Source organism: Sylvia atricapilla, chromosome 17, assembly GCF_009819655.1.
Source record: "Sylvia atricapilla isolate bSylAtr1 chromosome 17, bSylAtr1.pri, whole genome shotgun sequence".
In the NCBI taxonomy this organism is placed as follows: domain Eukaryota; kingdom Metazoa; phylum Chordata; class Aves; order Passeriformes; family Sylviidae; genus Sylvia; species Sylvia atricapilla.
In genome coordinates this window covers 14,152,233-14,178,675 of record NC_089156.1, presented here as the reverse complement: position 1 = coordinate 14,178,675, position 26,443 = coordinate 14,152,233, and the positions used below count along the sequence as shown (strand labels likewise).

The following is a 26,443-nucleotide window of genomic DNA, read 5'->3' as shown; positions in this document are numbered from 1 at the left end:
CCAGTAGCGGGCTTCTGCCAGCTAGAATTCTGAACAGTGCAGCATTTCTTCTTGCTTTACTTATTAGTGGGTTTTACTTACACATCACTTTCAGATCTCACCCACACTCAGTGATACAAACCTCTGAGCACAAAGCTTCCAGGCACTGCGTGTTCTTTTAAGATATCATTAAAGAATGCCATTTTTCATAGCCTGACACGTGTTTTGCAACTAAGTTTCATTTTGAAGTTCTTTCCCCTTTTAAACTGTGTTTCCTCAAAGCTTCCAAAGTGTGTTAATGTTAAAATTCACCACAAGGAAGACCTGGAAAATGTCTTGCCATTCCCTTTCCTCCTCCCTCAAGCTACATCAGTGTCACAGAAGGTATTAGTACCTTTTCCAGAGACGTTTGCCTCACTTTTGCTGTTGTCTGTAACAGCTGCAACGAAATATGCCTTCCTTGAAGTAGTTTAGCATTTACCGATCAGTTCTTTTTTTTGGCACATCTGAGCCAGGGCCTGCGGGTCCTCCTGCAGCTGCAGATCTTCACTGACAAGGCTCCGCTTGTGCAGCAGCAGCAGCATCTCCCTGCTGGAGAGGACGCTGTTGTTCACCTCATCTCCCTAAAAGCCACAACAGCAGGGTATTCCAGCACGGGGCATAAGAACTCAGCCTGGCCAGAGCTACATTATTCTTTCAAAAGAAAACAAAACTGCCAAGTATTTTCCTGCATACCAATTTATAAGTACTGTTTTGGATCCTTACTGTCGGAATGGCCAGGAATTAGGGACATAGGACTTGACGCTAACTATGCATCGCATTTTATTTTATTCCCCAGGTATTCAAACCCCTAAATCCTCCTGTCAGAGCAATCTCATCCAAACTCAGAAGTCAACACACAAACTGAAGGTGGAAAAAGGCATTCATCTACCAGAGATAAAGAAATCCTCCAGGCCTTAATAAAGTTCAAACTGGACAGGGGATGAACTGCAAACCAACGAAAACAAAAAAACAAGAGACCTCCTCTGCACAGGCTTCCTCCCTCCCCAGGCAAGGAACTGCATCCACTCAGGGAACACCGACTTAGTCCTAGGCTGGCAACAGGAATACTGTGAAGTCATTCCAATCTCAGTGCTGTCCAGACCTGAGAGAAAGCACTTCCTACACGGCTCTTGGAATTTTCTTGTCTGTCTCTTCCAACTTCAGTCCTGCATTTTTCCTGCCGATTTTCCCTCAAGTTTTGGAAGGTCGGGCGGCTGCTCTGCTCCCGAGCTCACGGCCAGAGGGCTGCGATGCGCATCGGCGAAGGGCACGGTGGAGAGCTGCAGTACGGCTACCTGTCCACACGGTGGCAGCACTCCCTTGAGCGCGCCCCGGGGCTGCCACGGGCTAGAGCTGCAGTACCGCTCTCTGTCCACACGGTGGCAGCACTGCCGCATAGCCCGGCCCGGGGCTGCCAGAGGCTAGAGCTGCAGTACTGCTCTCTGTCCACACGGTGACAGATCTGCCGCATAGCCCGACCCGGGGCTGCCACAGGCTAGAGCTGCAATATCGCGCTCTGTCCACACGGTGGCAGCACTGCCTTAAGCCCAGCCCGGGGCTGGCAGGGGCTAGAGCTGCAGTTCCGCTCTCTGTCCACACGACGGCAGCACTGCCGCACAGCTCGGCCGCAGGCAGTAGCACAGAGCGAAGGCAAAAAAGAACGTGGCCAAAAATGCCATCCCAAGCCTCCTCTAAAATAAATAGCCCAAAAGACCCCCAACCACAATTGCAACAATTCTACCACTAATCAAATTCAAACCAGAAAAGCTTTTACTTAAAGCTATGTTCCAATATTTTTGTATTCATTATGTTTATATTTTATTTTTCAATACGGTTTATCTTTTATATTCATATCTATGTCTACTCTATATAATACATTATAATATACTTCACATGTAATAATATGTATTGTATTTACTTACGTTATTGATATTGTTTTGTATATTATATTTCTATTTTTGTTACTTATACTTTTCTATTCCTGCATGTAATTTTTTAATTTGTGTTTAAAATATGAACAAATCAATGGTATTTTAAACTAGATGAGTTCATTAACCTAACACATCAGAACCACAATTATTTAGAATTAAATTAGCCTGGTTTTCTAAGGGGTAATGATTAAATTTTTATTTAAATAGTATGGGCATATTTTCTCTTTCTGTGTTTTTTTTTCCTTAATAATAATCAAAACTAAAGTAAAAATAAATAATTAAAGAAAAAAATTAAAATATAGACAAAAAAATCTTAAAAACACCAAATTAACAAAAGATAACATGAAAAACCACAACAAAATAAATGAATGTAAAAATTACAAAAATTAAAAAGTAAAAATTAAAAAATAACAAAATACAAAATTTTATAAATGCAGCTCTCTCCTCAGGCTACAGCCTAACAGCTCCAGGAATTTCCTTTATTATGCAGCAATATGGAAAACCAACCCGGTGCCTCCCACAAAATAAGGTTTTCCAGACAATTCCCAGTTTTGCCTGGAAACAAATTCTATCTTAGGGGGAAGCTCATTTTTTAGGAACATCCACACGTGTGCCGAGGCAGGAAAGAACCACCCCACTGTGTCCAAGGAACAGCAGTCAGGCCAGGACAGAAGTTTTAATGGGATTCGTGCAATTACAAATACAGCAAATTGAACATTACAAAGAGATGAATCATGACAATTAAAGACTTAGCAAGTTTTGCTGGGAATTCACAGAATTCTGTGGCTATGGTGCTGAACAATGCCCGATTTACCAACATTAATTGGGTAAATTTCGTTGGAAATATGTTCTAAGATGTACAAAAATTCTAATTAGGATGGAAAAGTGTAAAAAATAAAGATTCCCTTACTAAAATCAGAGGGAAAAAACGTCAAATAAAAGGAAAGAAGAATATCTAAATCCCAGCTTGCCCAGAAAACAAGCTCAGGAATTTCTAACATTGAAAACTTTTGGAGCAGTCATCAAGTCGGTGGAAGTTCATGGAATGATGATTTAAAATCTGCTTCCTCTGCTCTGACTTTAAAGTGAAGTGGGAATTCAAAAGGTCTAGTTACTCCCGTTCAAGAGTTATCTGGATTTTGTGGGAGTAACAATCCAAAGAAATGCCAATGTTACTTGTATTTGACATTTGAAACTCTCTGCAGAGCTGGCAAGTTCCAATGGAACAAGAGCCACAATGCCTAGAAAAACAGAAGTCAGGAATACTATTTACAAATCCATGGAAGAGGAGGATGACACCAGGAACACACTGCAGCTGAAAGCAATGATTTATTGGAAAAGGCAGGAAATCAACCTGACAGTCTCTGTCCAGTTATGGCCAAGCAATTATCCAGGAGTCAGAGAGAAAAGTGGGAACCTTGGACTGGGATAAGGCCTGCCAGCACCTTCACTTCCTACCGGCTCTCTCCTTCTTGGCCTGCAACCACCTGCAAGAGGAAAAACAACAGCAATAAAGTTTCAAACGTGGCCAGGACGCCCTTGCTTCAGGCAGACTCAAGTGCAGCTCCCAGGCAGAGAGGCCGGGCCGTGCCTCGGGCAGCTCCGGGAATCCGGGATTGCCCGTGGGATCCGAGGGCTGGAAAAGCGCACCCAGCCTGCCGGGTTCAGTGCTGGGACATGGCAAAGCCTCGGCTCAGGGGCAGAAGTTGGAGCCGGGACTGCAGGAGAGCACCCCAAAGCCCTGTTAAACATCCAGCACTGCACGCAGCACGCTCCAGCAGAAACTCGGGTGGGATCCAAGGCCCCCGGACGCTCCGTGTTCCTTGCCCTCGGCAGCTTTGCCAGGGCCTCCCTCAGAACACTGACCTCACCGTGCAGCTCCTACAAAAGAGGAGAACTCACGGCAATCACCAGCAATCCACAGGATCTCCAGTATATTAAGAAGCAAAGCTGCAGCAAAGATGCATCCAAACTCCACTGCAAACCGGCAGGTCTGAGGAGACGCAGGAATTTATTCCAGAGGGGCCATAAGTGTCCCTCAGCCAGCCAGGATTTCTCTCAGGCTCTGCCCACTGCTCTCTGAGGACAAAAACAGCAGTTTTTCCCTGGAGCTCCCCTTTCCACCAATGCAAAGACTTCTGTTCTCCAGCTCCAGGGTCAGGAAGGAAAACAGGAATGTTACCATTGCACAGACTGGCCAGGAGAGTGTGCCTGAGGCAGGAGCACCAGCTCCCAATGCACTGCTGCCTCTGGATTTCTAAACAGTACCTTCCATCCTGCCCTTCCCAGCACCATTCCCTGGGTGCCATGTCCACAGACACCTTCTACCGTGCAGTTTAAAACCCACAGAAACAAAAAAAAAACAAGATCAAAAAATCAATTCACATGCTTCTGGTCTGGAGAGAATGAGGGAGGTCTAAAATCTATATTTATTTCAGAGCACTAGAGCAATTTTTCATGACCTTGAGTATGAGTGAGAGGCAGCAAAAGCTGATAAACACCTTCATTAACTTATCAGCAGCAAAAAAATGAAGTTTTAAGTTTAGTAAAGATCAAGTTCTGCTGCTAAAAATTAGGGAGGTGGCATGTTGGTGTTAGTGCTTTAACCTTCTGACATTAGAGAGTATTTGTACAATAAATTAATTATTGAATCAGCTAACTTTAAAATAAGATTTTTTTAAAATAAGGTTCACCAAAAAAAGTCCTGAAATCAACATATAAGCTGCACAGCTATTTTAAAAAAAGCTGTATTTGGTGTGTATAACTTGACAGCCCCTCAGGTTTTCAGCCCTTACCATTTATTTTTTACCAAGTTGATGATGAAAACCTTGTAGAAAGCACAAAAAAAAATTCCAGGACAAAGCTGGTCATTTTGCCAAGTACCCCCAGTGTAGAGCAGTGTCAGCCCCAAGGGTTTGCTCCCTCAGCCCAGCCCGCAGCAGGCTCCAGCTGCTGCCCAGGGAGGGTTAGCAAGGGACTCACTCGTTTGAAGCTGTAAATGCAGGTGGCCTGCACTGGACTGCCAATAAATGTGAAATATGTGACTCTTGTCGAAAACTGACTGACCTTCTCAGGGGGGCACCCTCACCAAGGATAGGGCACTCTGCCATGGATTTTATCCAACTGCATCTGAAAGAAAGTTAGGACAAAAGTCAAATTGCTGCAGGGTAACTTGACGGCTCCAGACATCTTGTGGCAACCTAGGAATACCCTCGACAGGCCAGCTACACCCTACATCACAAATTTCAAGGCCCCAGGCCTTACCCTATTACCCCTACACCCAGACTGAGCAGCAAGGCAGAGCAGCTCCGGGCCAAACACACACAGACACCCGTGACACAGGACAGGACAAACGAGGGGACACAACAGGGACAGAAATCTCTTGGCAAGAAGAACGACCGCAAGGACCGAGAGAACTCGGGATGAGATGACCGAGGTAAGACTGAGGGTGAGCTGACCAGGCTCAGAGAACCCTGCAGGAAGAAGATGACAATGGGATGATTATCCCAAGAACCAAAAAGATGGATGCCCGAGAGTCCTACGGTCAGAATCCTCTACCTATCTTTGCATTCCTAAAAGACCTAATCCTCAAGAATGGATCGTGGCAGTGCACAGCTGTGGACACAGCTCAGAACAAGACCTGAAAAGGCACCAGACCGGATGCTTGTGAAGAGAGATGGATTCTGGTGCGTGTCTGAGCACCCGAGTCAAAGGCACCTGGCCGAGGAATGCAGAGATCAGAGATGCTGAGAGCGATGCCAGGGTTTTGATAAGCCCCTCGAAGGGCAAAGGGATAAGACATGAAAGACAAAACACCCAAAACACACAGAGTGCACAACAGACAAGTGACACGACACACACCAGGACTGCTCTGCCCTTCACATCTCAGCACATGGATCAAAAATGAGATTTTCCCTTCCTATAGCCTAAGGGGCACAGCTTGGACATCCCCACCTCCAAACCTGACCCAAAAACCCTTCCCGGTGACCCCTGCCCTGGCACCTTGATTCCATCCCCTCTGTGAGCCGGAGCCCTCCACTTATCTCTCAGACGTCTGGGGATGCAAATCCACGCCAGGTGCCAAAGAAGGCCGCCTCCCCCTCAGGGAAATTCCTGGTGTCACCGGGCTGCTGTCTCAGTCGGCTACAACAAAGATGACCCAACATGAATGCGTGATCTTAGCAGCACATTGGCCAAAAAGCAACAATTCTGCTACTCTCCGTCTCCTAAGCGCTCCCAGGTCCTCGGGCCCCGTGCTTCAGCTGCGCCCAGAGGCCAACGCCAACGTCACGGGGTCTGCCTGGGTTAAGAGCACACAAAGTGACGTGGCATTGCTGAAACTCCAGAGGACCCTCGCTCCTGCTGCCTTACCTCCCCAAATCGTAACCCCAACTGCTCGGCCGTTATCCAAGCCTACCTCGATAGTGCCTTCAAATGGAGAAGATCAATGCTTCATCACAGAGTCCTGTAATGCTCCCGGAGGGCTCACAAGCCAGGCGAACTGGGTCAGCAGTCCGGTCGGTGAGAGGGGAGTTCGGCATCATGCGAGTGCACCGCCTAAAACACACAATAACTGAGGCTTAGAGTTTCACCAGCGAGTGAGGCTTGAGCAATAGCAACTGCTTCTGTCCACCCATCACTGCTCACCGTGTCCGTTTCACCTTGACTGCTGATATCCGGCTTCACCTCCTAAAAATAAAGACAAAGAACTGCTGTAACATAACCACCATTTACACTTCCCCTGTAAACACAAACACTGACTGACCTTCTCGGGGGAGTCCCCACACGCAGGATGGGGGCCTCTGACACAGATTTTGTCCAGCTGCATCTGAAAGAAAGTTAGGACAAGAGTCAAAGTGCTGCAGGGTAACTTGACAGCTCCAAACACCTCATGTCCATCTAGGAATACCCTCTACAGGCCAGCTGCACCCTACCCGACAAATTTCAAGTTCCCGGGCCTTGTCCTGTTACCCTGACACCCAGACTAAGCAGCAGGGCAGAGCAGCTCCGGGCCAAACACACACCGACACCCGTGACAGAGGACAGGACAAACGTGGGGACACAACAGGGACAGAAATCTCTTGGCAAGAACAACGACCCTGAGGACCGAGAGGACTCGGAGTGAGATGACTGAGGTAAGACTGAAGGTGAGCTGACCAGGCTCGGAGAACCCTGCAGGAAGACGATGCCAATGAGATGGCTTATAATAAGAAACGGAGAGATGGATGGCCGAGAACCCTAGGATCAGGATCCTCTACCTATCTTTGCATTCCTATAAGACCTAATCCACCAGAATGGATCGTGGCAGTGCACAGCTGTGGACACAGCTCAGAACAAGACCTGAAAAGGCATCGGCCTGAATGCTTGTGAAGAGAGATGCGATTCTGATGTGTGTCTGAGCACTCGAGTCAAAGGTTCAACATCGGGCCAAGGAATAGGGAGATGTTAAGAATGATGCCTGGCACTTCCAACAGGCCCCCAGAAGGGCTAAGGCAAAAGACACACCACATGACACACCCAAAAGACACAGAGTGCGTAACAGACAAGTGACATGACACACACCAGGACTGCTCTGCCCTGCGCATCTCAGCACTGTGAGACCTTGCACAGCCTAAGGGGTCACATCTTGGATATCCCCACCTCCAAACCTGAAAAACCCCTCCCCGTGACTCCCAACCCAGCATCCCACTTTTATTCCCTCTGTGGCTCTGAGCCCTCCACTTATCTCTCAGATGTCTAGGGATTTGAATCTGCATTGGGTGCAAAAAATGGCCACGTCTCCCTCAGGGAATTTCCTGCTGTCACCAGGTTGCTGTCTCTTAGTCAGCTACAATAAAGAAAACCAAGTATCAAAGCATTATCCTAGCAGCACATCAGCCAAAATCTGCCAATTCTGCTACTCACCGTCCCCTAAGCATGCCTGGACCCTCGGGCAGCACGTTCTGGCTGTGCTCAGAGGCTGACTCTTGCGGTGCCAAGATGTTGGAGGCATTATTGGCACTGAGCTCACCCACCATTAGGGCTGTGAGCACCGCCGGTGAGAGCAGGACAGGGATCGCAGGACGGACATCCCCAGCGAACCCCAACCCTGCGGATTCTGATCCCTCACTGTCACTTCCTGCCTAGCCCTAGCCTTACTGCCTGCACCTCTCAGGGCTTCTGGCATTGTCCTGCATTACGGCTCCTGCCTGTACCTACCAAACAGTGTTGGTAGTGGTGCTGTGAAGGCTGGTGTACGTGTACTCTGACTTCTATCCTAGCCGGTACTCCTGATTTTCACTGTGTGCTCTCTAGCCCTTGAGTCCTTTACCTCTCAAGTCCTCCCTCAGCCTCTGTGTGTCACCGTAAACTCCCTCTGCTGAACCCTACTGCCCTACACCTTGGAACCACCAATGGTCCTTACCAGGATGCTCCAAGGACAGGCATCCCAGGGTGAGCCAGGCCAGGAATCCCACACTGCACCCTAACCCTGTGGACTCTAAAACAAGGCCAACAATGTGAAGCTCCCTGGAATGCAGAGACTGCTCTGAACCGCCCTGCTCAGCACAGGCTCTGGTGCTGCTGAGGAGGAACCCTTTCTCCCTTTACTGCTGAGGGGTCCATCACACTAGGGCCCTCCCCTCTAAGGAACCTGAAATGGCCACCTGGGACAGAAAAGGTTTTTCCCCTTCTCCCACCCACCGGCTCAAACACTTAGCTTCTGGAAGACAAGCAGACAAAATCCATCCTTGACAGAAATGAACGCATGGGCACCGTGGACATCGAGACATTCTCTGTATCCGCTTAGGCGCCGCCGTATCCAGACTTGACCTCCCCACCTCCTCATGCTACCTAAGGTCACAAACCAGAAAATGTGACTATAACCCTCCAGAAGACTAATCCCCAGGGCCCTTCCACACCACCTGTCCTGGCTCCCCCCTCAGATCTTCATTCCACTCCAGAGGCTGCCCGGAGAGTACCCGCAAAAGGAAAAGGTACACACCTAGCCACTGCTGCACGCCGCTCCCCTTATGGGTCACCCTGCCTAAATGCCAATTCACCCCTCTCCCTCTATTCCTTGGCACGCCTAGGGCAGCAGCAGAGCCTGCAGAGAAATAAAAAAGCAAAACAGCATGCTGAGTTACTGTGAAACAGCAACCTCCCCGGTCTGACTGAAGCATGCCACAAGTACACCTTAAAGTGGCACCCATCTGGCCTCTGGCATCCTGGGCCTGCACATCTGGCAAAAGGGCCACCTCAAATAAATAAAAAAAGAATAGCAAATGCTTAGAGTTGTACCAGCAAGGGAGACCAGAGCAATGGCAACTGCTTCTGTCCACCCATCACTGCTCACCTTGCCCACTTTAACTTGACTGCTGACATCTGGCTTCACCTCCTAAAAATAAAGACAAAGAACAGCGTTGTAACATAACCACCATTTACACTTCCCTGCAAACACAAACAGCGACTGACCTTCTCGGGAGAGTCCCTGCATCCGGGATGGGGCGCTCTGCCATGGATTTTATCCCTCTGCATCTGAAAGTAACTTAGGACAAGAGTAAAAGTGCTGCAGGATAACTTGACAGCTCCGGGCATTTTGTGTCCACCTAGAAATACCCCCTACCCAACAAATTTCAAGTCCCCGGGCCTCGTTCCATTACCCCTACACCCAGACTAACCAGCAAGGCAGAGCAGCTCTGGGCCAAATACACGCAGACACCCATGACACAGGACACAACAAACAAGGGGACACAACAGGAACGGAAATCCCTTGGCAAGAAGAACGACCCTGAGGACCGAGAGAACTCGGGATGAGATGACCGAGGTAAGACTGATGGTGAGCTGACCGAGCTCAGAAAACCCTGCAGGAAGAAGATGCCAAAGAGATGACGTCCTAAGAAACGCAGAGACGGATGCCTGAGAATCCTACAGTCAGAATCCTCTACCTATCTTGGCATTCCCACAAGACCTAATCCACTAGAATGGATCATGGCGGTGCACGGCTGTCAACACAGCTCAGAACAAGACCTGAAAAGGCATCGGCCTGGATGCTTGTGAACAAAGATGGATTCCAATGTGCCCCTGAGCTCCCGAGTCAAAGGTTCAGTAGCACCAGCACCTGGCCAAGGAATAGGGAGATGTTAAGAATGATGCCTGGCATCTCCAACAGGCCCCTCAGAGGGCCAAGGCAAAAGACACGCCATATGAGACACCCAAAAGACACAGACAGCACAACAGACAAGTGACACAACATGCCCTGGGACTGCTCTGCCCTGTGCACTTTAGCACTTGAGACCTTCCCTTTATGTAGCCTAAGGCCTCATATCTTGGACATCCCCATGTCCAAACCTGACTCAAAAATCTCTCCTGGTGACTCCCAGCCCAGCACCACATTTGTATCCCCTCTGTGGCTCAGAGCCCTCCACTTATCTCTTGGATGTCTGGGGATGAGAATCCATGTCAGGTAACAAAGAAGGCCGCCTTGCCCTCAGGGGAAATTCCTGCTGTCTCCAGGCTGCTGTCTCTCAGTCAGGTACCATAAAGAAAACCAAACATTGATGCACGGTCTCAGCAGATCTGTTGGCCGGTCAGTGAGGGGGGTCTCTGTGTAATACAATGGACCACCTGAAACACAGAAACAATAATGGATGCTTAGAGCTGCACCAGAAACACCACTACCCTAACCACACAAATACATGAATTCCAAAAACAAAAACCCCACAAAAAATCCACAAAAAAAAAAGGCCGACTCTTATCACCCATAATCAAACTACCAAATATACTAAAAATAATGTCATGTCCGTTCCCCTCAAAAAACCTCCAAAATATATACCCAGGATGACCCCCCAAACTTGAAGACCTGCCTCTACCAAAATAAGAAGCAGAGAACCCATGTCTTTTGAACTACAGAAATTCATTAACGTAACACATCAAAACCACAGGATTTTAAACTCTTAGTCAAGACTAGTACACCACATACACCAATCCCATCACTACATACAAAATTAAAACCTATTTTCTATTACTAACATAACAAAAAAGTCACTTTTAACTACAATAAAACCTAAAACTACCTAATTAAAAATAAAATAATCCCATTATAACTAATGCTAAACTCCAAGAAAACTTCCTGCAAAACAAATATTTTAAGTGCCAAAGCCCCTAAAATGGGTAAAATAACTACTTCAAAAATGCCTTCTATACCTTTCAGACTGATCTTGAGAGAAAAGCAAGGGAAGACAAAGCATGCAGTTTGTGTTAAGAAAACAGCTCACTCCTGTGTATTCCTTCTCCAGTACGTGCAGCTGAAGCACAGACAGACTGCAGCACAGAGAGCTTCTTGGCTCCTAGTCAGTTTTAGTTAGCTAGGGCAGAGAAGTTCCCCACACTGTTTTCTGGGTTTTTTTTTTCCTCTTTCTCTTAGGATTTTTGAACCTGCTGCAGACTAAAAAACCCAGAGGAGCACCAAGAGGTGGTACCTGCAGCCCACAGGGCCTGGACTTAGCAATTTTATCAATGCCAGAAGAGCTGATAAAAGACCAAAGGAGCTCAGCTACAACCCACAGCAAGGACTTTCTAATTTTGTCATCTCGCTTAAAAATAGCAAGAAGTTTTATTATTGCATGCTATTCATTCTTTAGGCTTGTGAGTGCTTGGTTTGTTCAATAAATAACTTTGTCAACTTTTCTCCAAAAAGTTCTTTCCCAAACCAATTTAAAAGACAGATACCATTTGGGTTTACTTTCCAAAAATACACAGTTCAAAAGGTTTCACCCATGTTTACCCTAAACCACGACAACACCAAACCAATCAAACTGCAAAAATAACAAGAGCACAAATACACTTAAATTAACAACACCAAAACCAATTATTCCTAACTCAATAAACACATAATGGCTCAAAAACATCAAAACAAAAATACCACCTATAAATATACAGAAAGCCTAAAGATCTATTTCACTATAAACAATATCTCCCAAATTACCCATAACTATAAAACACATACTATAGCCAAACCAGCTAAATAAATAAACCTCGATGAGACAATAAACAACAATGCAATTATAAACATTAGGAAACTCTAAGAAATGAACTACATCACATTACCTGAAATCCACCAAAACAAACACTACACACTCACTATGATAAAAGCCACCACTAAATAAATAAAAACCTCCCCTATACCTCACACTACAGCCGGTTACACCATTGTAAGATTTAGGAAACATACTCTTGAAAAATATAAAACCCCACCAAAAAAATTCAACAACAAAACTCAGCTCAAAACCAATCTGATCAACATAGAAACCTAACATGAAATAAATACACCATATCCCTCACCATACACCATCTACTAGCAAAATAAAGCTACACAATAAATTATTTAAAACCACTTAACAGGAAAAGATTTAAAAAAATTTAAAACTGCAAATAACAAAACACCCAAACTCTGACCAGCCAGACTGACCTCAGCCAATCAGAATCCCTACATACAATAAACAAAACCCTAATAACACATACCTAATAACACATACATAACACATACCAGAAGTCTATCCAAAAAAGCTCTTAAATTAATTCTACCTCAAATACAAACAAGCCCATCTGTAAAGTTATTTTCACTCAAAAACCAAATTACATATAATAAATAATACCCCCAAAAAACCAAACAAAACACTATATACCACAAAGAACATAATATTGAATAAAAATCACATGTAAGTATCATTATTTATTAGAATCCCAGGTGAAGAAGGACTCCCTCCGGGTTAAACAGACAATAACAGAAGAGGAGTTTCTTCCCTCAATTTCAAATCCTTTTGTCCTCAACATCTCCTTTTTCTTCTGGGAGCACCAGTGAAGAATTAGCAAGATGGAACTGAAAAGGTAAAGGAGAAACGTCCCCCCTACACACCCACACTGGCTCACCTCCTGCTCGGCACAAACGTTTGTCCCTCAGCACCTCCTGAAGCAACGTACCATATCCAAGTGCTCCCCCAAACCCTGTGAGAGGCTCCCACCAGTGCTCCGAGAAACCCAGAATGAGATCCTCTCCTCCCACAGCTCCATGCCGAAGGGATCAGAGGCTCCTCTCTTCAGCAGCCCTGGCACGAACTGCCCCCTCATTCTCCTTTACAGCTCACACCTGAGGCTGCTCTGCCCCTCACCATCCTGTGGCAGCTCTCACCTGAGGCTGCTCTGTGCCCTCACCGTCCTGCGACAACTCCCACCTGCAGCTGCTGCCACTCCGAGTGTGAGGGTAGGGGGAGAGGGGACTTGCTGCTCATCCACTGGACATTCATTGTCTGCAGCTGACACACTGGGGCACCGGGCTTTCCTTGCTATGGATAAGGACCCCTCTTCTCCTGCAGGTGCCCAAGGCTGAAACTGGGATTCCACCTCCAAAAGTCCATAATTCCTAAGGAGATCCATAATTCCCAAGGAATTTCCCCAGCAAGTGTTACCCTCCACTTGGAGTTTTTCCTTTGCAATCATTACTACCTTGTCTTTCTGTGGAAGTGTTTCAAACGTTCGTTGAGAGTTCAGGAGCTGAGTTGGCTTGTTCATGACTCAACTGACAAGCCCGGGCTAAATCCAATCACCAAGAATTAGGTGTAAGGAATGTGTGGGGCAGGAATGGGGCAGGGAATCTATGGGGCAGAGATCAATGGGTCAGGAATGTGTGGGGCAGAGCTGGGAGAGAGAAACGGGGTCAAGATGTAGGGCAGGATATGTATAGGGCAGGAATGTGTGGGGCAGAAATCTATGGGGCAGGAAAACGTCTGCGGCAGAGCTCAGGGAGAAAATCGGGGATCAGCATATCTATGGGGCAGAGATCTGTGGGGCAGGAAAAGATGTGGGGCAGGGAATCTGTGGGAGAGAAATGGGGTCAGGAAATCTATGGGTCAGGAATGTGCGGGGCAGAGATGTGTGGGGCAGGAATGGGAAAAGGATGTGGGGCAGGAAAATCCGTGGGGCAGAGAAATCTATGGGGCAAGAATGTGTGGAGCAGAGATCTATGGGGCAGGAAGAGGGTGAGTGTTTGGGGCAGAACTGGAGGAGAGAAATGGGTCAAGAATGTGTGGGGAAGACATCTGTGGGGCAGAACTGGGGAGAGAAATCTGGTCAGGAAATCTATGGGGCAGGAATGGGGTCAGAAGTGTGAGGGGCAGAAACGTGGGGTAGGGAACTGGATCAGGATGGGGGCCACGATTTGCAATCTGTGGGGCAGGGAATGTGTGGGAATGATGTTCCCTGCCCCACACATTCTTGCCTCTTGTCACTCCTGGGTAGACCTGTTATCTCCGCTCAGCCTCGGGGACCTGGCACAGGTCCCGGGTAGACATGTTCCCCTGTGCCAGACTTAGGGCAGGGAAGGGAAGGTAAAGCTCTGAAATCCTGGATGCATCAGTCCTCCTCATCCTGCCCCCGGGCCTCCAAATCCCTGGGTAGACCCGTTGTCCCCGGCCAGTCTTCGTACCTGGCTCTGGGCCCACGGGAAGACCTGTTGTCCCCAGCTGGCCTTAGTACCTGCCTCTGGGCAGTCGGGTAGGTAGACCTGTTGTTGAAGACAAGCTCAGGAATTTCTAACATTGAAAACTTTTGGAACAGTCATCAAGTCGGCAGAAGTTTATGGAATGATGATTTAAAACCTGCTTCTTCTGCTCTGATTTTAAAGAGAAGTGGGAATTCAATAGGTCTAATTACTCCTATACAAGAATTACCTGTATTTTGTGGGAAATTACCCATATTTTTATTTTGGATTGGCTCAGTAACAATCCAAAGCAAGTCCGATCCTACTTGTATTTGACATCTGAAACTCTCTGCAGAGTTGGCACCTTTCAATGGAACAAAAGAGCCACAACTGCTGGATAACAAAATTCAACTCGGCAAAAGCCAGGAATTCTATTTACAAATCCATGGAGGAGGAGGAGGAGGATGACACCAGGAACACACTGCAGCTGAAAGCAACGATTTATTGGAAAAGGCAGGAAATCAAATGGACAGTCTGTGGTTATGGCCAAGCAATTATCCAGGAGTCAGAGAGGAAAGTGGGAACCTTGGACTGGGATAAGGCCTGCCAGCACCTTCACTTCCTACTGGCTCTCTTGCATTTCGTATGCAACTACCTGCAAGAGGAAAAACAGGAATAAAGTTTCAAACAGGATGCCCTTGGTTCAGGCAGACTCAAGTGCAGCTCCCAGGCAGAGAGGCCGGGCCGTGGCTCGGGCAGCTCTGGGAATCCGGGATTGCCCGTGGGATCCGAGGGCTGGAAAAGCGCACCCACCTGCTGGGTTCAGTGCTGGGACACAGCGAGGCCTCGGCTCAGGGGCGGAAGTTGGAGCCGGGACTGCAGGAGAACACCCCAAACCCTGTTTAAACTCCACGCTCCAGCAGAAACTCAGGTGGGAGAAGGCCCCCCGGCCGCTCTGTGTTCCTTGCCCTCGGCAGCTTTGCCAGGGCCTCCCTCAGAACACTGACCTCACCGTGCAGCTCCTACAAAAGAGGAGAACTCACGGCAATCACCCAGCAATCCACGGATCTCCAGTTATTAAGAAGCAAAGCTGCAGCAAAATGTGTCCAAACTCCACTGCAAACCGGCAGGTCTGAGGAGACGCAGGAATTTAATCCAGAGGGGCCATAAGTGTCCCTCAGCCAGCCAGGATTTCTCTCAGGCTCTCCCCACTGCTCTCTGAGGACAAAAACAGCAGTTTTTCCCAGGTGTTCCCCCTTCCATCAATGCGAAGACTTCTGTTCTCCTCCAACTCCAGGTTCAGGAAGGAAAACAGGAATATTATCATTGCACAGGCTCTCCAGGAGAGTGTGCCTGAGGCAGGATCACCAGCTCCCACTGCACTGCCGCCTCTGGATTTCTAAACAGTTCCTTCCATCCTGCCCTTCCCACCACCATTCCCTCGTGCCACATCTACAGACACCTTTCTCCATGCAGCTTAAAACCCACAGAAACCAAAATAAAGAAGATAAAAAATCAATTCACATGCTTCTAGTCCGGGGAGAATGAGGGAGGTCTAGAATCTGTATTTATTGTAGAGCACTAGAGCAATTTTTCATGATCTTGAGTATCAGTGAAGGGCAGCAAAAGCTGATAAACTCCTTTTATTAACTTAGTAGCAGCAGAGAAATGAAATTTTAAGTTTAGTAAAGATCGTGTTTTGCTGCTAAAAATTAAGGAGATGCCATGGCGGTGTTAGGGTTTTCAACCTTCTTCCACTAGAGGGTATTTGAGGGTATGCTTGGGACTATTTAAAAAATGCAAGTAGCAGAGGGAAACTCAAGGTGACCCCCTTTTCTCTCAGGATGTGTACTTTGGGTCCTGCAGTGACATTGTCTGCTGCCGTGTGTCTCTGAGAAGCTGGCCCCGAAAGGGCAGCAAAAGACATTTGTGCAGAGGCAGGGCAGCGAAGAGGAGCATGTCCCAGTGGCCTCTGCCAATGTAACACTCCTTGGCAACAGCAGACTCGAGGACCCTGGCTTCTTCAACATCTCATCCAAGTTCTCACTCATCATTTTCAACAACTCTCAAATGCCCAAATCATAGCACAGAAAATTGATTAACAGCATGGAATAAACCCAAACAGGAACATCCTAATGCAGCACTTGACCTTGGCTTCTGCCACTCCAAGCTCCTGTCAGAGGCATCAAAAGGAGTTTGAGCTGACCGTACAACATCTTCCCTGCTCCAGCCCATCCTCTGCAGCATAGCCAGGTATGGCAGAGACACAAACAAATGCAACACATTCTAGATTCCTAACAAAACATAAGCCAACACGACAGAGAAATTCTAAGACCAGGAGTACGTGTGCACAAATTAGTCTGGGGCTGTGCTGGTTGCAGCTGCATCTCATTTGGCTGCCATGCTCCTCATCCAGAGGTGAGGCTGCTAAGAGCCTCACAGCGAGTACCTTGCTGCAGGTGATAGGCTTGATCTGGAACACGACTGGGAGATCTCCATGTAGGCGGCCAAGGTTTATTAGAGAAATTGTTAAATTACAATGACTCATATACAAAGATAAGCTGCAGTGCCTTCTGAAAGGCAAAGGTGTTTCTGACCCATAGAAACTGATACAGATTACCCAGATGCCAGTGACTACAGCAGGCTTGACAGTAAAATAAGGATCACTTTGCAGTTAATCTTAGTGGTGTCACCGTTTCTTCTACCTGGTACATCCAATGGGATGCGTACATTGTGTCAGCACATAACTACTACCTCCTGCTGGCTGCCTTTCTGTTGCTGTCTATCTCAGCAGCATCTCTTCTGTCCCCACTCCATCCCATGAGCTCTCCCCTCCCTTGTTCACTGTGTTTAAATATCCAGAGCAACACATCTCTACGGAGCTTTTCTAAATTCACCATGAGACTGCTCTCATCTTTAACTGGGTGGGAGAATAAGAACTCAACTCTGTTACTAGGCCTTTAAACTAAAATTCAAAAAAAAGAAAACCCCCAAACAAAATCACTGTTCATTTCTCATGGAGAATTCAAACTCTTCACTGGCGTGGTCCTAGGAATGTTTCCTTTTCTGCTTGCAACAGTTAGCAATCATGGAGCTGTATCCTGAAGCACCGTGGCGTTGTCCTGGGGGTGAGATGAGCTGTCATAGGGCTGCACAGACCAGTGCTGCTGTCCACACAGCCAGCAGGAGGCTGGCTGTCAGTCTGGGTATGGGGTGAGGGTGCAGAGATGGGGCGCCCGAGGTGCAGGAGCAGACCTCATAGCCGTTCTTTGAGCGGCTCTCGTCGTGCTGCCCTGGCCTGGAGCGCGCCCCAGTCCTGCTGCTCCCGGCTGCCTCGGGCGTGTCAGACTGCATGTCACTGCACACCAGCCAGTCCCTGGCGATGGACTGTGGGTACCCGGGCTGCACCTCCAGCTCGCTGTCCAGCACTTTCCAGTACTCCCTGCCCTTGAAGAAGTAACTTGCACCTGCAAAGAGACCAAAACCCAAACACAAGGTGAGTGGCAGTGGGTGCTGTCCCAGAGGAAGGTCAAAGGAGCACTTGGTACAGCAGAGCAGTGTTCCCACCCCAGCTGAGCCCCGGGGAGTGGAGGGACATGAGATATCACTGCTTGTTGTCAATATCCCCTCTTGCTGCAGGAGGGATGCTACAGAGGTTAAGGTAAGGTCACTGGCCAGGATCTCTCACATCAGCCAGGAGCTACCAGCAGTTGGAAGTGGAGGGTGAAGTGTTGTCTCTTCTGTGCCAAGTCCTAGAGCAGATGTACCGCCTGATACTGTGGGTGTGTAGGGTCAAGGCCCTGTGAACCCACAGCTAGACACACCATACACAACTCTCCTTCTTCTAATAGGGCATGGTAAAGCTGGAGATTATCCATCAATGACCTGGGGTGTGTGCTGCTGACACTGGGCTCAGAAAAATAACCTGAACCTGACAGGGCCCTGGGAACCTTCTGCTCTCAGGTGCAGGTTTTCCACTCTGAACTGAGGTTGTGAATTCTCTAAGCAGACCCCATACTCAGGAGGACTCCTGAAATGGGAATGTCACTCTCAATAGCTATGGAAATTTAACTTGAAAAGTCTCTGGAAGTGGCCTTGCCCTCTGCCTGGTTTAATGACTGCTAGTACACTGTTAGGTCACCAGTAAATAAACCCTGGAAGTGCCACTTCATTGTGAGTGAACAGGTGACTGTAAATATCTCCTGTGACAAAATTTTTGCGGTCTTTTCAAGAGAAAGAAACCACTGAGGAATCTCCTTCTCAGAAAATAAGTTGCAACTCTGGGAAAACATCTTTAAAAGTATTTTCTATCTCATATATCCGGCTAAAAATCCAGTGACGAGAAAACCAGCGAGAGCAAATCAGCCCACACTAGGATAAAAATCACTGCAAAACAGCATTGTCACCCTGATTTTTTTCAGCCTTCTGATGCTTGCATTTTTGTAGTGGAGTTTCAGGTAAACAAAGTGATGTTTACATTAATCTCTGGAGGAGGGACAATTGATGGACTTCTAGTTTGGCCAGTGTGGTGGAAGAGGTGTCAACCTCATCCTCCAATCTGTGGTCATTGTCCAAAATCTACATAAACCCAAGGAGAAAAACAAACTTCCCTATTTTTGCCCTGACGACCTGACAGTGTGCACGTCATTCATTTCGCGTCCTACAGCGACACAGCATCAACTGTGTTCTTTTAATAAAGTGCAATAGTTATCCCCCCACGATATTTTTGTTGCCTGTTTAATATTACCAAATCTTCTACTGAGCAGTAGGGGGAACTCTGGCTGGAATTACACCTCTCTCTTCCGCTTCCAGTCACCAGGAACATCCCATCAGGGGCTCAGCGTTTATGTTGGCAGGCAACATAAACGGGTAAAAGGGGCTACAGCTCAATAGAGCATTGATTTTCTTTGCTGTGCTTTTTTAAATTGCCATATGGACTCACCATCTGACCACCTCATGGCATCATCTAAAGGGCTGGGTATTCCCTTCCACAGGATGTTCTCCGAAGGATAGCCGGGATCCATCCTCCGGTCATGATCGTCGTATCGCCAGTAGAGAGTGTCCTTAAAGAAATAAGTCTTGTCATTGTGAGCCCAGGAGAAAGCAGCGTCGATTCCTCCCGGGGGCAAGCCAAAGTCCGAAATGGGCCGTGGGTATCCTTCCTCCACATTGTTGTCTTTGAAGACCCAATATCTGTCTCCTGTGGAAAGGAAACAAGCACAGAATAAAATCACATTTGTTTCATAGCCTAAACCAGTATTTCCCCATAGATGAGCTGAGCTAATGTTTTGTTATCTACTGTGGTGACAAAGCTTTGGGGCTGAGCTCTGAGCATTTAAGGATGGGAATAGGAAGGGGTCAGCCCATGGGGGAACCTCTGGCTTTGAACGGCTGCTTTTTTTGTGTCAGGCTGTCCACGGATATAGCCCCGCTTTGCTGCTGAAAGCATGACTGTAGCAGGACATGAACACACTGACAGCATCAGTAGAGCCGTCACTTTTATGCATTTGATGGAGACATTTGGCTTTCCGTCCCTTGGATTTCTGCCTGATATCCAAAGAAACAGAGCTACAGACAGCTTGTGTGTGCAAACTGGGCACTTTCTGTGGGCTATTTGGCTCCTGAGAAGCCAAGTGCAGTCCACTTTGGAAGAGAAATCACCACTTTCTAGAGCTAGGTGGGCTGAGAGACCTGTGGATTATGAGGAGGTACAGGAACTGGATAAATCCCATACGAGCAGCTCACTGCTCTTTAAGGGTCTTACACAGCCACCCCCTTGGCCTGACCTTGGGCACAAGGGAACTGTCAATATGGGGTTTTTCACAAAAAAAATGAAGCATGACGGGACTGAGCCCTGGTCTGCGTGAGAACAAGCAAATGAATGCAGATGTCTCAATTTCTTCGTACTTCTCTAACCCCTGGGACAGTCTCTCTTTTTTTACAACATCTATTCGGGAACCTGCGGTGTCTTTTTAGGTATTGCATAACCTAATTTAAGGATCAGGCCTTTTCCTCCCTTGGTTTTCTAGAATATTTGAAGAGGCCTTTAAATGCGTGCCTATGTATCAGCAGCAGGACCTTACAGGCCAAGGTAATTTGTTCTTTGGTTTCTGTCCAGGGATCGACAAAACAGCGCTGGAGGGACAGAATGAGTTGTATTTGATAGCTGGAAAGAAAATTCTGAGTTTATGTTGGGAGCTAGGCACGACTAACACACACAGAGAATGCATGTCTTACAAGATGCCAGCTGTAGTACCTCTGGAATTCCAGCCTCCTTAGCAGCTGGGAGGAGCCCCTGGACCTGAGTTCCTGGTGTGTCTGTTCATCCCCAGCAGGGAGAGAAGGTGGGGAGGGAAGGAAAGGAGTGAGGGCTGCTGTGGTCTGCTGACCTGACTGGGAGGGTCTAGAGCTAGGCATAAGGCACACTCCAGCTGGCCCCATTCCCTCTGGAAAAACAGAGCAGGCCAGGCTGCCTGAGGCACACATGGCAGAACCTTCCACATGCTGTTATATGGGGAAATGTAGAACTTGGGTGTGGCTCTGCGGGGCTCAGCATGCCAGCAGTCCAGGAAGGCTTCATCTGCACTCGGAATGGCCTTCTGCAAGTGTAGGGGCTTGTGTGGGACCTGAGCCATCCCTCTGGACTGACTGGGGGAACTGAAACCAAATTACTGCTTTGTATAGAAACAAAGAGCTAAACTGTTCCTCCAGCTCTTCTGGGGAAAAAAACAAACAAAAACAAAACAAAACAAAACAAAACAAAAACACCACAGCCTTGCAAGTTTTAAAATAAAAAGAGAGAATTATACCACGTATTTTAAGAAAAAAATATAGCAACAGAAATGTAATTATTAAAACTGAAGGTCTTCAGTTTCATTTTTATTTCCTCTCTGACTTCTTCTTTTCTCAGCAACAAATACTGGAAGAAAAAAGGTCAAAGGAGGAACACACCCCCTGTGAGTGTGTGTAGAGGTGGTTCCTGTGTTTCATTCTTGAAAAGCTCAGATTTTCACTACATTTGGCTGAACTTTTTCTTTGATGACATTTCCCTCATTTTCTGTGGAAAATGAGCATTACCTTTTGTTTGCCTGCCCTGCCAGTTCTTTTCCCCTGGCCTTGCTCATGGACAACAGGTCTCAGACCGGCCCGAGAGATGCTTAACATGTGGCACTGGTGTCTCCTGCCTAGCACCACATTCTATGCCTACAGGATCATGTTTGCTCTCACCTTTGAAGAAGACAATCTTGTGGTCACTGGTTCTCTCGTAGACTGCGTCTAGGCTGTCCAGGTTGAGCGGCAAGCCCCGCCAGAAACGATGAATCTGAGCCGGCTGGAGGGAGACCAAGTGCTTATTGCGAGTTAGTCTCCAGAAGTACTTGCCTGGAGGGACAGACTGAACATTACTGAACCACACTCAACCCATCTTCACTGGGGGGTGACTGCCAGATGGGAGGTGGCAGCAGGAAGCAAAGCATGTGAGATGGGAGCCATGATTTATAGCCATCCCGTTTTCCAGCAGCAGCTGCGACTGCTTTCTATTTGTGGCAGTCAGATTTCTTTAGATTTCTTCTAAAGAAATCCCTTTTCTTTTTGGATTAAAATAATCCTCTGGACATTGCACTGGAGTTGTTATACTCCTGGCCCACAGTGTGAGGCTGTGCCACTGAACCGAGGCAGGAGAGAGGAGCTTTTTATCTTCTCCCTCCCCCTCTGCACGGGATCTCCTGCGAACTAGTGGGACCAGACACCAACAGCCTTAAGCAAGAATGTCCAAAAAAACATCCATCATCCCCATTCCTACTCTCCAGGAGCAGCCACAGCTTCTTGCACACAGGATGTCCAGCTGCTTTCAGGTTTGGAAATGTCTAGGATGTTACAATGAAACACAGAAATACCAGAGGGATTGTTTAGTAGTGAAGAAAGGCAGTGAGAAAATCGAGGAGGAGGGAAAACATCTGAGTAGATCTGGAAGGGTTCAGGTGAGGAATGAGGCACAGTTAAGGACTTTGGTACCATCTAGAGGTGCAGGATACTAATCAGAGACTCAAGTACTGTGGAGCTTCCAGGATGAATGTATTAGTGGTGAAAGCAAACCCACTTTAATACCTGCAGCAGCACTGCCAGCTAGGAATTCCAGCTAGGAATGAGGATTTCTGAAATATTTTGGATAATGTAAACGGAAACAAATTTATCCTCTGTGGGAAGGATGGCAAATTTTTTCCTGCCAAAAGAGCCTTATGTGGGACTTCCTGAGGCATCATAATGGTTTCAGGGGCAATTCCAAAGCTAACTGTGCGTTGGCTCTGGGATTCTCAGCCTTTTTGAAGCACGTTTCATGCTGTGTTTTCTCCAGAGAGCTACAAAGTGTGACAAGAGCCAGAGCAAGATGTTTAGGAGGCAGCTCTTAACTTTGTCTTGCATTTGTTATCGCCTGTCAGAAATTATTGCACATTATTTGCATCTGGTCTTGCACAAATTTGAGGGGAAACAACAGAAACCAAAGATGCATCTTCAGATTTGTATTCCCCACACACGCAGCTCTTTCTCAAGAGCTGGCAGATTGTGACACCAGTTTTTAAAATTTTATGGAAATTGGCTCTTGGCCTAATAATGCGGGACACAAAACTCTAATGCTTTAACATCTGCAGAGAGGGTATTTTATTCTAATTATAAGGATTTATATCATATTCTTGTTCTTCTGCGCCGGTTTGCATATTTGCTCTATCTTACTGAAACATAAATGAATAATGCATTCCAATATGGTAGGAAATTGCCATAATTACAGATTCTTTTTAAGAACATAAAAAAACCCTGAGGATTCAAGTTTCGTGGCCATTTTACATCAGTGGAAACATATGTAATTAAATAAAGATGATCTCTGCATCTGTAATTAGCAAGGGACTTGACAAGGTCAGATTTTCACTTTTTTAGCAAGAAATACAGCTCAACCTAATTCCTTCTTTAGCAGATCAGTATCTGAACTTTGAAGTGCCCTGGCTCATTGTAGACATAAAGGGAAGACTCAGTACTTCTGACATTTCATCCCTTTGCTAGTGATGGACTCAGCAGGTGAGCAGCTGCAGCAGGGAAACCTTAAATCTGCCCCCCAAAGTCAGGAATAGCCTGAGCTGTTGGTTACTTTGGTTGGGTTTTTATAAGCTATCAGGAAAAAGAATCAAAATAAAGCACTCAAGTCGCAAGGAATTCTGAATGTGATGGCCCCAGTCTACCAAGGCTCATGATTTGCCATGGCCCAGCCCGCTCACCAAAGTACTGCTGTTGCATGGAGGATCATCAGCCAAAGCCAGATCCATGGGGGAACAGCTGCCATTATCATGCAAAAATAATTTAAAAACCAAAATCCCAACCTCATATTCGTTTAAAAAGCTCAGTTTAAACCTTCCTCTGAGCTGGCAAACTGAACATGATGAAGGCCAAGTGTGAGGTCCTGCTGCACCAAGATGTGGATGACGGGTTGAGGCAACTGCTATCTCTAATTCCAGATAATTTTGATCCCAGCGTCCAGACTCTGGCTGCCTTTGGCAAGACTGCTGCACACACCATGCAGACACATACATGGGCCAAAGGCGCTTAAAACCTTGGGAGTCTGTGGTGAGGCACCTACATCAAAGCAAGCAATGATTCCAAAGGGCAGAGAACCCACCGTTGCCTTCAACACAACAAGCCTGTGAGGTCTGGGGAACTCCAATCCTGGTGCCTTCTCAGTGCCTTCTTCCCATCTAGGGAACCAGGTCAGAACAAAATGCCTATCGAGGGATAAAGCTCAGCACTAGAGATCATTTAAATCCTGCCCCAAGGGGTGACATCCCCACTCCTTGGTGTACAGGATGGTTCAGGGGGTAACGATGGTGGCTGCAAAGAAAGTGCTGGGGTCTGGAGGCAGACATGCAGCTGGCATCCACTGACCCTGTCCTCTTTACAGCTGCTTTTTGGCTGCAATAAATATATCTAAAAATAGACACTGAAATAGATTTCTCCTTACTTCATCAATTTTTCCCTCCGAGAGACAGACAGCCATTGATTCTAACAGCAGTTCATGTCTCTGAGTTTCCCTTCTTTACTGGGGCTTTTTTGAGCGGGCGTCTGAACAAATAATGCTGTGGAACAGTCTCTGTATTGTACTTTCCTCAGGGCCCAGGCAACACCAAATTCTTTGGAGCCCTCTTGCTGTTCTTGCCTGTGACCCAAGGCTCACACTGTGATACTCGGATGCCAGGACGCTGCTGCTCATTCCTTGGGCAAATGCTTCTGCTTCCCTGGTGGATGGCTTTGGGGTGGCCAAATGGTGGCCGGGGATGCAAAGAAACGCCCATGGACATTTTTAGATCTTGGAAAGATAAGAAAGCAAGCCTAGAGAGCCCAGCTGACACAGGCTCTGCTCAGCTGATGGGATCCTCATCAACAGCTGGGTGTCCCAGGAAGACACTGCCAGTAAGTGTTTGCTGCCATAAAGCCAGACGGTCCTCAGTTGTGTACATGCTGTCTTTGAGAGATGCATGGCAAGCATTATCAGGGAAGATGAAGCATGGGAGGAAAGAAAGGGTAGATATATCCAGAAAGAAAGCAATGAAGTGTTGTTGTTGCTGCTCTGCTCATCCTTGGTTCGACCTCTATTTTGACTTTGGTAGCACAAATATCAGATTTTAGCTCTTCATCTGGGCAATCCAGTGTGATGGATCAGAGTAAAAACGGCTATGCTTGATAGTCACCAGTCTGGCCACACACTCAGGTATGTGTGATGTGTCCCTGGGTCTGTGGGAGCAGCCCACAAACCCTGCAGCTCATCCTAACCACCCACCCCAGCCTGTCCCACACTGCACTGCCTCTGGTGCTGCCACACCAAAGCCACTGCTGAGTGACACAGGCACAGACCCCTGCCGCTCACCTTTGAAGAAGAAAGCCTCTCCCCGGATCTGGGCCACTGCGTCGAAGTGTGTTCTACACCTGTTGGGCACATCCCGCCCGAACCTGTGGAGAGATGCCCAGGTGAGCAGGGACAGGCAGGCAGTGAGGGGCTGTGTTCCCCTGATGCCTCCTATCCCACAGACTGAATCACCCCTGCTCCTGGAGAAGACTACAGGCCGTGCTCATCTGTCACTCATGATGCTCAAGGCCAGCCTCATCCACGGGGATTTCCAAGGCAAACATCAGCCTGAAGACAGCTTGGGGCTGACAATCCTGAGCCACCAGATGCCATTGCTGGGAGTCGAGCGAGGACACGCTCTACATCCACCAGCTTGTGCAGATGGTGAGGGCTGAGCTGGCTTCCCACTGCCAGTGGCACAGTGTGGCTTGGCCAGCTGCCCCAGGGCAGCAGAACCTGGAAAACAGCCAAGCAGCCTCTCACTCCATCAGCTCCGGATGCTGCTGCTCCGGGGCTGAGCTCCAAAGCGCCCATAAGAAATGACAGAACTGCAAAGCAGAAAGTAGCTGAGCCTAAGTGGAGGGACCCAGAGGAGCCATGTGATACTCAGTGAGAGATACCTGGTGAAAGCCATCTGGCAAGTGGCAGCTGAGCTACTAAGCTGCTTTAACAAGGTAGGTGGGGAAGGTGCAGAGTATGAAAGACTGAGAGAGCCACAAAGCCCACATAAGAAATGATGACTGATGAAGGAACAAGGAGAAGATGCTGGGAACGTGCACAGAAAAGCTGCTGTGGGTGACACGGAAGTATAAATCTATTCTGGTGATAGCAAAAACTGTGCTGGGCTGCCAACACCAGCTTCACTGCCCTCTTTGGCCACAAAATGACAGATGTGGAGGCAAACTCCATCCACCCTCCCAGCACATAATGCAGGAACAAGGGGATGGCAGGTGCAAGTTTCCTGCTGCTGGTGTGAGATGGTGGCCTTCCACACCAGTAGGGAGAAAAGCTCTTATATTTCTAGGACAAACATGGCCATAAGGAGCCTGGTGGACAAGAGCCTTTAGAAGCTACACGGAGAAACGTAACTGACGGCATAGCACGTGTTCAAACAAAAGGAGCATGAGGTGAAGGTGACCTGCTCCATCTCTG

The 26,443-nt window shown here is 47.5% G+C and overlaps 1 protein-coding gene and 1 long non-coding RNA gene across 4 annotated transcripts in view; both read right to left on the bottom strand.

Moving 5' to 3' along the window:
• Positions 1-3,268: 3,268 nt before the first annotated feature.
• Positions 3,269-16,755, bottom strand: LOC136369121 (uncharacterized). The gene is made up of 2 exons (XR_010744957.1): positions 15,220-16,755; positions 3,269-3,439 (listed from the first exon to the last, which is right to left on the bottom strand). It is a non-coding gene; the product is annotated as an uncharacterized lncRNA (long non-coding RNA).
• Positions 16,756-16,900: 145 nt separating this feature from the next.
• Positions 16,901-26,443, bottom strand: part of MMP17 (matrix metallopeptidase 17) — a 41,885-nt gene continuing 32,342 nt past the window's right edge. For all 3 annotated transcript variants that reach the window (XM_066331785.1, XM_066331786.1, XM_066331784.1), the window contains 4 exons: positions 25,313-25,395; positions 21,634-21,786; positions 19,349-19,606; positions 16,901-17,873 (listed from right to left, as the gene is read on the bottom strand). In XM_066331785.1, the coding sequence (XP_066187882.1) occupies positions 17,548-17,873; positions 19,349-19,606; positions 21,634-21,786; positions 25,313-25,395 (820 nt within the window). In that variant the 3' untranslated portion in view covers positions 16,901-17,547. The remainder of the gene's footprint in view (positions 17,874-19,348; positions 19,607-21,633; positions 21,787-25,312; positions 25,396-26,443) is intronic.